This window comes from Prionailurus bengalensis, chromosome A3 (assembly GCF_016509475.1).
Source record: "Prionailurus bengalensis isolate Pbe53 chromosome A3, Fcat_Pben_1.1_paternal_pri, whole genome shotgun sequence".
NCBI lineage: Eukaryota > Metazoa > Chordata > Mammalia > Carnivora > Felidae > Prionailurus > Prionailurus bengalensis.
Window position 1 is genome coordinate 3,754,243 of NC_057354.1, and position 12,375 is coordinate 3,766,617.

General features: G+C 59.0%; 1 protein-coding gene across 2 annotated transcripts in view; it reads right to left on the bottom strand.

Moving 5' to 3' along the window:
• Nucleotides 1-12,375, bottom strand: part of PHACTR3 (phosphatase and actin regulator 3) — a 213,032-nt gene that overhangs the window by 94,022 nt on the left and 106,635 nt on the right. Inside the window, exons 2-3 of one of the 2 annotated variants that reach the window (XM_043553552.1) lie at nt 5,652-5,813; nt 1,988-2,065 (exon numbers count right to left, since the gene is read on the bottom strand). In XM_043553552.1, coding sequence (XP_043409487.1) covers nt 1,988-2,065; nt 5,652-5,813 — 240 coding nt within the window. The remainder of the gene's footprint in view (nt 1-1,987; nt 2,066-5,651; nt 5,814-12,375) is intronic. The other variant, XM_043553554.1, reaches the window with a different exon arrangement.

Here is a 12,375-nt window from a genome sequence, read left to right on the forward strand (position 1 = left end):
TTCGCCTGGCGAAGCTAACGCACAGCGCTGCTCACTCTGAGAACGAGCCTGCTCTCCCGGGGCCCTGGGATCCCCCGCAGACATGACCCCGTGGCCCCCTGCCCAGGTCGGGTCCCGGGGTCTTGTTCTCCGGGTGCTCACCCCACCCCCTCCGTGGTGATCCTGCATCGTGGGACCATCTCCTGTGGCATCACTTAATGAGCACGGTTTCAACCCCTGAGGAAGGAGACCGTGTGTCGGACCCACCTGGTTCCCGGTTCATAATCACTCGGCGAGACAAAGTGTGATCTAAAGGGGGGGGGGGTGGCAGATGACACTCTGGGGGCCAAAGCCAGACACCGCCTGCTCCATATGGCCCATCAGTCATCAGACAAAACCGTTTAACAAAGGTTCAGAGCTGAGGAAAGGCAGACTGCTCTTCTGGAAGACTCCCCTTCGGTTCTGCACCCACCCCTCTGTTTTCCTGACAGCAATCAAATCCGTCCACTTACTTTTCATGCACCAGCGATAGCATTTTCTATGATAGATGATACACAGGCCTCAAGTCTGTTTTCATTTCCCATCCCCCTTCCCCAAGATCCAAAGGAAGGTTGGCTGGAAACATGCTCAAAATGCAGAATTTGGAGCTGTTTTGTCCCATCCAGACTAACACAGTCCAAGTTCCTATCAGCAACGACATCCCCCCAAACCCGAGAGTCGGAACATTCGGCATCCGAACCCTGAAGGACTGGGTAGCGAGCTGTCCTCTTACACGCAAGTTAGATCATCAGTCGTGAGTCATCTGCTGTGTTGGTTTCCCAGGAAGATGGCGTCCTCAAAATACTTCACTCTGTGGGCACCTGGGTGGCTCGGTCGGTTCAGCGTCCGACTCTCGATCTCAGCTCAGGTCATGATCTCTCGGTTTGTCAGACCGAGCCCCGCATCGGGCTCTGAGCTGACAGCACAGAGCCTGCTTGGGATTCTCTCTCTCCCTCTCTCTCTCTCTCAAAATATATAAATAAAATTAAAACCAAAAATACTTCACTCTTTGAAGCTGAAGAAGAGACATGAGGACAAAGACCACAGGGGGTTTGAGAGCAGACAGGCAGGACGGGGGCGGAGCCTGGTATATATCCGGATGCCCTGACTTCGCAAGGTCCCTTCCCGGCCCTGATTCCTGGGCCAAAAGACAAACACACTAGTGAGATCTAGGACAGGAAGGGGGTAGGGGCGCCACGTGCCCTCACACCCTCTGGGAACTGGCTCCGGGAGGCCAGGACCCTTCAGTCAGGAGGCAAGAGCTTGGTCCGGCTCGAGAGAAAGCTCCCAGCGGCGGTGAGGTGGGGGGGACACCAGAGTCCCAGAGGAGGAGGACCCACAAAAGGTGTGCGTCGGGCCCTGAGTCCCGTGCCTCGTCATCACCCAGAGAGCAGGACGAGGCGGGGAGGCCACGAACGTTACGAATGACCCGCGAGCCACAACAGGTGGTGTTTCTCAAAGACACAGAGGTGGCCACGCAGACATCACAGTGGCGAGGCCTCCAGGGCACAGTGTAAGCGGCATCCGAGCGCTCCCGGGGGGCTGAGGGTGCTGTGAAGGGGTGAGGGTGAGGACGCTCAGCACCCAGAAAGCCGTCCACACGTCACAAGGACCAGCAAGGGTACTAGACGGCCGTGCGAGTAAAAACAACTCGCCCGCATCAGGAACAATGACGTCAACAGGAAAAAACCAAAAGCCAATCCTGCCACTTCGTGGGGAACCAGGACCCGGCAGCGGCCTGGCCCGGGCCCAGCTAGGGCAGGAAGCCGCCAGACGTGGCCCCACAGGCGTTAGCTCCGGGCCACTTGCAGAGGTGGCCCTGTAACCTCACGGAGGGACCCGACGGTGAATGGCCTCCTTCGGGTCCAGCCCCTGTATCCCGATACCCGGCTTCCCGGATCACCGTTCCGCCCTTGACCTTTGCCGGGCACCCTGGCCCAGCATCTGCCACCGTGGCGGCCCCACTTACCCCGCTCCATCATCTCCAGGAGACCCTTCTTGATGAGCTCCTCCCGACCTTGCCTGCCGGCCATCTTCTTCTCCAGTGCTGCACAACATACAAATAGGCCGGTGAGTCACGGGCAAGACCACGGGGCTGGGGGCCACCGGGCGGGGAGCGCCGTTGGGGACTTCCAAGCTTTCTTACTACGCAGCCTGATGAGCGTTGCACGTACGCACGGCGGAGGGGAGCACATTGAGCGCACTGTTCAAGGCAGTGATTTCTGTGATTCATCTGCAAAGCAACGCCTCGGCTAACGCTTCCTTACGCTGACTCCTGCACATGCCTACCTTCCGCCAAAGGCTCCCCAACTTACCGGCCCAGGACCGCACCCTCCCTCCACCCCCAACACCCGGGGGCGCTTTTCTGTGGGTGCTGTTATGTTTCCAGACACCCTGGTGGCTCTAGAGCTCTGGTCAGAACATGGTCTTTTGTGACCACTGCCTTCCCAGAAGTTCCTCCGAGAAAACCCCAGGTTTTAAAGCTTTCAGAGAAGTTGCCAGACAGGGAGGGAGGACGGGGGCGGGGCCCGGCCACGGTGCCAGCTCCCACTCACCCCTACTCGCGAGGCCGGGGGCTCACTCTCCTTGCCGGTCTCCTTTTCCTCATCTGTCCAGAAAACTATCTGCCTACAGTTAGAACTCAATTTCCAAATACGACCCCATGCAATTCCTTGGACCCCCTTCTTTGAAAGATGCAAATTGCTGGCTACTAAGCCTGATCCCAGAGGGCCTATGGGTCACCCGTGTGTGCCAGCACTCTGCCCGGTGAGGGCTGCAGCAGGGAGCACAGACCGGAGCCGGCCTCTCCCCTCGGAGCTTAAAGACTGGCAGCAGAGGACAAACAGGTAAGGACGAGGAAGTTACTTAGCCAAAAATATCTACTGAGCACGCGCTGGGGTGTCCCTAGGAAGCAGAAACAATTCAGCCCCCCTCCCTCCAGGGCTCGAGTGGGAGCCAGCCGGCAGGGATAACAGAGCTGCTCAAATGCTTAGAACTAATAAAGCATTAACTGAGCACCTACGTTGTAAAGGCATGGGGGAGCCAGACAGGCATGGCCTCCGCCTGGAGGCAGCGCCGGGGAAGCTGGATGAGAAGCATCTACACCTGGGGCCGTGGAATGACCCAGAACCAGAGGGACTGGGAGGTAGGGGTCTGGGAAGCCCAGGCTGTGCTGGAATGTCCGGGCCGACCTCCCTCAGGGCGCTCACACCGACAGCTGAAGACGGACAGGGAAAAGCCAAACATACCAGCAGGAAGACGTTTTCCGGCAAAGGGAGCATAATTTCCTTTTTTAGTCCAATTTCCAATCCAATGTCCGGGGACCAGAAGTATGCACGAAACTGAGACACTGAACTCTGACTTTGGGAAGTGTGAGTAGAGGGGCTGCTGTCCAGCCTCACAGACAGGGGTGCGCAGAACAGGGGTGGAGGTCCAAAGAGCCGCGTGATCAGCCAGCCAGCTCGGGTCACGCTCACGGGGGCCCGGCTCACACACAGGACGTTGTCTGCTCTGACTCCTGAGCCCTCCCAACACCCCAAAGAGGCAGCTGCGAGGGTCTGCTGTCCCGTCTCAGGGGGCCGCCCCTATCACCGAGCCAGCCCCCCACAGCAGGTGCCGGCTCGGGGCCACTTCCCCAACTGCAGCCTCTGGGAGCCGTCCCCATGACGCTGCCCCTCCCGCCCCGCCCAGACCACTGCCGGCTTCGTTAGTGTCTTGAAATCACCTTCAGATTGACTTCCTCTCACGCTAACCAATAGTGCTTGTGAAATGGCGTTTTTGAAAAGCTGAAATAACTACCATCCCACACTTTGCGGGGAAGAATGGTCTGGAATAAGTAAACGAAATGCAGTCCTGCTCCTGAGATGGCCAGATGCCTGATAAAGGGCCTCCAGGTGGGGATCCTGCAGGTATTAATTAACCTGGAGACCTTCCATGCATCTACAAGAACCCCACAGCATCCTGACGAACCTCCAGGCCACTCAGTGGCAGCACAGTGCCGAGGGGGCCTGCACGGCTCAACCCTCCAATCCCACGGCCCAGAGAGCATCAGGGGCTCCCCAGGTCACGGAGGCCACCCTGCTCTGGGCCCTGGTGCCTTCTCCAACTCCACGCCTTTGAGTGAACTGTTCCCTCTGCTGCAATGCTTTGCCCTGCTTTTCTCAAGGGGCCAATCACATCTCAGTTCAACGGTGCCTCCTCACCCGAGCCTTCTCAGATCTGCCCACCCACCGCACCCCTCCGCACTCCTCCCCAGCACCTGCTCAGCTCCCCTGGGGCCCCACTGGAGCCGTGACGTCTCGCATGCTTGCACGCATGCTCACTGGTCTGTCGCCCCACTCCCCGCTGGGCGGAGAGCCCTCAGTGCACAGGGCCTGGGTCCCCCGTCTACTCTGTCCCTGGCACACAGGAGGTGTTTGAGATTCCCGCAGTAACACTGATGTGCTGCCCTTGTGGACAAGGAGAACGGGTCAATCAGCTTCTCAGGGGGTTAAAAATAATTTGTAAAACGTGTAACAGGTGTGAGGGAAAGACCTGTTGGGGTAGCCCTGTCTCTGCACGCCGCGCGGCTTCAGGGCTGGGAAGGAGACAGGGGCCCTGGGGACCGTCAGAGACAGCAGCCCGAGACGGGCACTTACCAGGCTGGTCCCCAAGGCCTAGACTAATTCCACATGCGCGTCTCCCTCACTAATTGTTTCCAGCCGTAGCTAACAGGTGCACAGCTCAGCGCGAGGCCCATGGGGTTTGCTTCTCACGGCACCGGCCCCCCTCCCCTTCACCAAGGACACCCTCTCCCTCAAGAACCAGACCTTGGCCGCGGGACCGGCTTGCCCTCCCTGAGATGGGCGGGGTCACGGTAACGTGGGTGACGGGAGACGTGGGTGCTCTGAGTGTCTGGTTGGTCACTGCTCGCTATCACTGCCTGCTGTATGGCTGTCATCACGTGTCCGTGTGGTTGTCTCGTGGCCGTAGCTCCTGGCGTGGATTTCGAGGGGGCAGGGGCAACGGTCCAACCGCCGCGACCCAACTTCCCACAGCGCTGGGACCGGCAGGGTGTGAGGATGGGGCCGCAGGTGAGTGACGGAAGGGGGCTTCTGGACCCGGTGGTGGGAGGGCGTTGGGGGGGCACTGCCTGTGGGCACCCTCCTCGGGAAGAGCTTAGGAGCCCTGGAGCCGGCGGCCCTGGCTTCCAGCAAGAGGAGAAGCCTGCGGGAATTGGGGCCGAGATGAGGGCCCTGGCCCTCTGAATCACTCCTAGGGGCTCCTAGGGACGGCAGGCCCCCCGAAGTGCGGGTCCGGGGGTGGGGGCTGGGCGCGTGCTACTGCAGTGTGGTCGGCAAGGACTGCCGTCACCAGCTGGCCTCCCTGCCCCGCAGGGACCCCCAGGTGCGCATGAACAAGGTCCCATCCACCCGTGTGCCCCGTGGGTCTGGGCGGGCAGTGGGCTGCAGGTGTGCCCGGTGCTGGCCCCGCCCCCAGCCAGGTGGGTGGGGCCTGTGCCAGAGGAAGGAAGGGACCCAAAGGCGGAGCAGCCCCTGCTGTGGGAGCCCGCTCCCCCGTGGGGGAGGGGGAGACAACATCAGCATCGAGAAGCTCCGGGACAGTGGCACCGGCTCCCTGTCCCCCATGCTCACCGGATGTGGTCTGCTTCAGTTTTTCGTTTTTCTTCTTCCTCCATTTCCAGGGCTTGAAGATCCTGCCCAGGGTGGCCAGTTTGCTGTTCCTCCTCACGGGGGGGGTTCGGGTCCCTGAGACCAGATACTCGGAGCGCGCTGGGGGGGCTGGGTCCATCTCATCTGCAAGGGGAGCACACCAAGGAGGGGCCAGGTGATCACCAATCCCGCGTGGCTCCCCTCACCCACGGGGCCACCAGTGATTCTCCAAAGCCCGGGGCAGAGAAGACGTCCGTGGGGCCCTTGAGCAACGGGGGACACTTGCTACTGTGGGGCCCGGGAAGAGAAACACACATGCTTCTCCACAGGCCGCTCTGTAGTTCACGATGTGTTCATTGTTTAAGGAAAAAGATCGGTGAGAACGGAAAACAGTGCAGCGGACAAGACGGTCAAAGTGCAGAGTCACGTGAGCCAGACGGCTGCTGTCTCCACTGCCCGCCCGGACCCCTGTCCCACGGCACAGCTCAGACCAGAGCTCGGGCCGGCGCCCGGGAGGATGGGGGAAAACCTCAAGATGCCCCAAACCCCTCCTGGGACAGGGCAGTGACGAGGCCCTGGGTGTGCTGAGTTTTAACCTCTCAGTGTCACTCGGGTGGGGGTTCACAGACCAGCCAGTGCTCCCCACCCAGCATGGCTGCCGGCACCGGTGCCCGGACCCCGGCCAGGACACCCCACGTGCACACACACACGCACACACACGTGCCACCCAGAACACATTTAGTCCCACAGCCAGTGGGTTAATTCACTTCACTGCGATGCACAAGCAGGGGCTGGGAGCCTGAGTTTATAAAGAGACAAGAAGCCCCAGAGGGGCCCAAATATGCTGGATGAGCAGGGCTGGAGTGAGGGGGTGTCGGGAGGGTCCTCCGTGAGAGGCCACCAGAGGGGCCAGACCTGGCCCGGCGCCCCAGGTGATGGACGCCCCAGAGATGAGCCGCCTGGGCTGGGAGCAGCCAGCCAGGGCTCACGGCACCCAGCCCCTCCGAGCCTCAGTTTCCACACGTGTAAAAGAAAGATAATGATTGTCCCTGACATCCAGCATTCAAAGGAAAACGCAGGGTGGCCCCAGAGGCTGGAAACTTAGGTAAACATATATAACACACAGTTGATTGAGAGCATGTTACAATCCATGTAGAATGATATTAACTACGTTTTAAGACCATACAGACACTCTGGTGTCTAAGACCATGCCAGTTCTGGTAGAAATTTTCACAGTAATTTCTATTATATGAGGAACAAAAGAATTATCCTGGAGTGAAAGTCACTGCTTGTTCCTGGCCAGGTACCAACTAACTTTACCCTCACAGTAAATCTATGAGATACAGGACTCCTATCGTATCCATTTTACAGATGAGCACACTGAGGCTCAGAGCAGTGAGTCATCTTGTGGACCCACAGAGCGAGAAAACGCCGGAGGTCGGGCATGACCCTGCGGGGCCTGGGCCCGGACCCCTCTCGTATCTGGAAGCTGCCTCTACGGTGACTGTGTGAATTTATCTCCCGGAGCAGGACACAAATGGGTAAGACACCAGCAGAAGGCACAAAGCAGGACTGTCCCAGCCACCCAGGTTGCGCGGCCGCTCTCTCTGGCTGTTATTAATTGAGCGCTAACTACATACCGGAGACTGTCCCCGGTGGTCTACAAAGCAACCCGCGTGGAAGAACAAGCTTAGGGGTGTCTTGTTGAGAGACGAGCTTGCTCGAGCTTGTCCCCAGTACCCGGCACCCAGCAGGGGCCCGGTGGGGGGGGGGTAGCCAAGGAAGCCCCAGGGCACCTGTCACGGATCCCCCCCCCCACCATCTCCCCAGCACCGTGCTCCAGCCGCGGGATGCAGACAGGCCCTTCTCTTCCCAGAAGCAGCTTACTGTGTCTTACCATCCTCTCCTGCCTACGGGCGCCAGGTTCAAGCGTGTGGGTCAGAGCCACACGACACAAGGAGAGCCGCTGTCCTGCGGAAGAGAACTGGCCAGGTCTCCCCAGGCCTTGGGCTGGAGTGAAAATGAAGATCCCCAGAGATGTGCGGAGGGACAATGGACCATTGTCACCACTCCACAAAAGGTGGCGTCACAGAAACACACATGCCCCACACGAGGAGTGCGGAAATCCAGAGGAGGGCACACACACGGCTCCGAGCTTCCTAGCAGCCAAAGCAAAAACAGAGCAGCACAAAGTAGAACCCGTGACCCCGGTCCAGGCCACCGGCCGCCGGCGGCTCCCCCGCATGCCCCACAAGGCCTTCCAGCCGGTCTCCCCGCGATCCCCGCCCTTACAAATATAACTGATCACATCGCTGTTCCGCACGCTCCCTGCCCTTCCTCTTCTCCTGTAGCACAAAGTGCAGGTTGATCACCACGTCTGTGTAGCTCCCCAGAGCTGCTCCTGGTGGCCACCCACTCACCTCCGCCCCCTATTCACAGTCGTCATCCCTGCACGGCGACATTCACGGCACGCAGCATGCTATGGGAGGTAGTAGGGTGCAGTTGTTAAGAAAGCAGGTGCTACAACCAGGCATCTGGGGTTCACATCCTGGCTCTGTCACTCACTAACGGGGCAGGGCGTGCTGGCACCACCCCTCCCTGCACCCTCACGCCTGCCCTGGCCTCGCTGGGGAACCGAGGGCACGGGACTTCCCAAATCCCTGCCCGGGGCTCGGACACATGGCTTGCTTGAACCCATGGAAGGTGGGCCGAGGGGCAGAGTCTCCCTCCTCGCCATCGCCTTCCTCCCCACCCTCTCCGTCCTCCCCACCATCATCATGTGAGTCCCTGGACTCCCTGCCCCCCCCCACCTCTGCCCCTAGTGGTTGGAGCAGGTACCGGGGTTCCCAATGCCCCTCTGACACACAGGGTCCTCATGCACAGCCTGGAGCACAGAAAAGGCAGGGGCCCCAAGGGCTCGAACTTGACTTGAAATTCAGCAGGAAGCCATTGAGGGATCTTCATCTCACTAAAAACAGAATAAACTGAGGGCTGATGGGGGGTGGGTGCTGGGCATCGAGGAGGGCACCTGTTGCGATGAGCACTGGGAGTTGTATGGAAGCCAATTTGACAATAAATTTCATATTAAAAAAAAAAAGATCTGATTTGTCCATTTAGCAAATACCCGCCTCGCTTGACCAGGACAGACACGTTCGTCTGAGCAACGCCTCGGGGACCTTCTGTCATCGGGGAGCAAAAGCCCAGGGCAGCAGGCTCCAGAAGGCTGAGGGCTGCACCCCCAGCACCCCCTCCCTCCTCCGCCTCCCCCCCGCGGGGCTCAGCCCAGGACCAGGAGCAAGGACAGAAACGTCAGAACAGACGCTGTACCCTCCAGCGAAGGGATCACAAGCACCTCGAGGACAGAGAGGGCACGACTCTCTCCGACTGTGTGCCCGGGGGTCTGTGTGAGCAAGAGGCGGGTGTGTGTCCTCCTGGGCACACCAAGGGTGGGTGTGCACGGGGACACGTGTGTACGCAGGAGTGGCTGTGTTCCCGCACGTGTGTGTCCCGGGGTGGGGGGAGGGGGGGAGGGCGGTTGGCGCCCCTGCCCCCCTCCCTCTCCCTCCAGCCCGTGAGTTCACCCAGTGTCTCTCTCGGGCTGCTGGGGAGCCCCCTTCCCCCACCGGGGGCATTCCCGGGGGTGCAGACACATTAGCACATCCCTCCAGCCTCCGAATGACACAGCGGGGCTGTTCCCGGGCCACCTCTGCCACCTGTGAAGCATTAGCAGTTAATTAATGAAACATGTTTCCCCACATCTGCGTGAGGAAGTGAAACTGGCAGCCACAGGGCAGGCGGGAGGCGTCCCGGGTTCCCAAATGATGGATGGGGCAGGTGGCCCGGCCTGCTGACACGAGACAGCTCCGCCCCCCCAACACTCCAGCCCTCTCCTGGTCCCCAACCCTGCCTCCCTCCCCCACCGATGGGTCCCACAGACCTACGTTGAGGTACCGCTCTAGGACAAGGCCGGGAAGGCCACCATGACTGAGCTCACTGAGCTTACGGGCTCATTTTCATGCCTGGCCCAGGGCCAGCCCCTTCCTTCATGACATCCCGTCCACCCTCGCTCCGATAGCTCTCGGACATCCTCCCGGGACGTACTGTTTACAATTGCCATCTGTCTTTCTCACCTGGACAAACGAAGTCCTGTCCGTGAGAACAGGAGCTGTGGCTGTCTCGTTCACCGTGGGCCCCTGGCATCTTTACACGGGAGGCACTCAAATGAACACCTGCTTGGCCTGTGACTCTGGCGCCTGGATCCGACCCCCGTCCATCGGACTCCAGAGTCCACTCCTTAGTGACCCCGGGCATTTCTGCTTCCCCATCTTCCATCGACTGACCTGTCTCCCTCTTCTAGCACTTGGCCTCTCCCCAAAACACACCACGGAGGGGACCCCCACTCGCTGATGACCCCCGCAAGCTGAGTGGCTGGCCTCGCAGGGAAGACAGACAGACGCCCTCTCTATCAGTCAAAATCGGAAGACCGCTTTCCGCTTGCTTCATGCATTCATTCATTCCCAAACTCAGGCAGCAGGCATCAGGTGAGGCCCGCCCGGGGCCAGAGCTGCTCTGCATGGAGGGAGGCGGGCTCTGAGAAGGCTGCTGGGGGGCGGGTGATACTTGATTGCGGCCTTGGAGGTTGAGGAGCTGAATAAAGGGTGCGAATCCATCAAAGCACGACAGGACGTGGTATTTGGGCGATGGGAGATGAGGCAGAAAAGCAAGGTCTGGCGTCCTCATCTCGGAGGTCCAGAAGCCCCGTAAAACTTCCACGTGGGAGACGGACGTGCTCAGAGATGCCAACTTCCTACACTGCCGATTAACGACCAACACACACACGCACACACACGCAAATACACCTGCACGAGACTGTCATGTATTATCACCACGACTGACCATAAATAATAGGCAGAAAATAACCTCACGGTAAGAGAGGACTCTTTTAATTAAAAGTATATTGATAAGTGAATAAGAAACGACGCGGGGGCGCCTGGGTGGCCCAGTCGGTTGAGCGTCCGACTTCGGCTCAGGTCATGATCTCACGGTTGGTGGGTTCCAGCCCTGCATCAGGCTCTGGGCTGACAGTGTGGAACCCGCTTCAGGTCCTCTGTCCCCCCCCCCCCCCCCGCCCCACTCCTCCCCTGCTTGCTCTCTCTCTCTCGAAAATAAACATTTAAAAATATACATAAATGAATAAAACTGTGTCGTCCTTGGTGTTACCAATTTGCCAGGGTGGGTCTGGGCACTCGAATCTGAGAGCCTTCATCCTGGAGCTCGGGGTTTCTGGAATGGGGAGGGCAGGGGAGGCACAGAGGACCAGCACTGTGAAGGGGCCTCCCCGAGTGCCGTGTGGATGACGGCTGCAGGGAGCCTGGCTGCAGGCAGGGAGGCTCTCTGAGAGGGGACAGGCAGCATGAGGGTCGCACAGGCCGGCGAAGGGAGGGATCCAGAGATGTTGCTGAGTGAGAGCCCTCATCAGAGCCGGGAGAGCCCTCCACCTGGGGCATTGGTGCACAGGGAAGGATCAGGAACACCCAGGTCTGTTCCAGCAACAGCACATCTACGGAGCACTTGCTGTGTTGCGTGACAAGCCCCGTCCTGAGCACCGAACACGAATCAGCTCCTTTCGTTCCCATCAAGACCCTAGAAGGCGGAGGCGCTTGGGTGGCTCAGCCGGTTGAGTGTCTGAGTCTTGATTTCAGCTCAGGTGGTGATCTCGCAGTTTGTGAGTTTGAGTCCCATGCTGGGCTCTGTGCTGACAGTGGGGAGTCTGCTCAGGATTCTCTCTCTCCCTCTCTCTCTGCCCTCCCCTGCTCATGTGCTCTCTCATTCTCTCTGTTTCTCTCTCTCCAAATAAATAAATAAACTTAAAAAAAAAAAAAAAAAGACCTCAGCAGGCAGGCAGGTCAGTCTTTTCATCCCCCATGTGACAAGGAGGAAGCCGGAGGCACAAAGGTGTGAGATAACTTTCCCAGGTCACACAGCTAAGGTGACAGGATGCTTACAAGTCAGGATGTCCGCTCCAAAAGCCCTCATCCTAACCCCCTCGCTAGATCACATGGAGCGGGTGAAGACAGCACTGTCGGGGATGAGGGGCGAAAGCCAGGGCTGGAGCAGACCTAAGCATCAAAGCAGCATAGAGCAAAACTGTGGCACTTAGCATCGAAAGACCCACAGCTTGTGGCCAGGCCCCAAAAGATGTGCCCTGACAGGTGTCTACGAAGGAAGTTCTCAGTGTTTTAATTGAACCACCACCAGGATGCATCTGAACCTCCAAACCCAGATTTTCAAAATGGATTTTTAATTTTTTTTTTCAACGTTTATTTATTTTGGGGACAGAGAGAGACAGAGCATGAACGGGGGAGGGGCAGAGAGAGAGGGAGACACAGAATCGGAAACAGGCTCCGGGCTCCGAGCCATCAGCCCAGAGCCTGACGCGGGGCTCGAACTCACGGACCGCGAGATCGTGACCTGGCTGAAGTCGGACGCTCAACCGACTGCGCCACCCAGGCACCCCTCAAAATGGATTTTAAGTCTCCCAGATGTACAAGGACTGTGGTTTGACTGTCCCCATTCCTGGAAAATTCTTGAGTGACGACCTTAGAGCAGGATATCTGGGGAGCACTGATCAATACAGACAGAACCAGGGCCCAGAGCCGAACACCTACGTGAGTCCACTCCACGTAACCGTGGCCGGGAGTGGAGG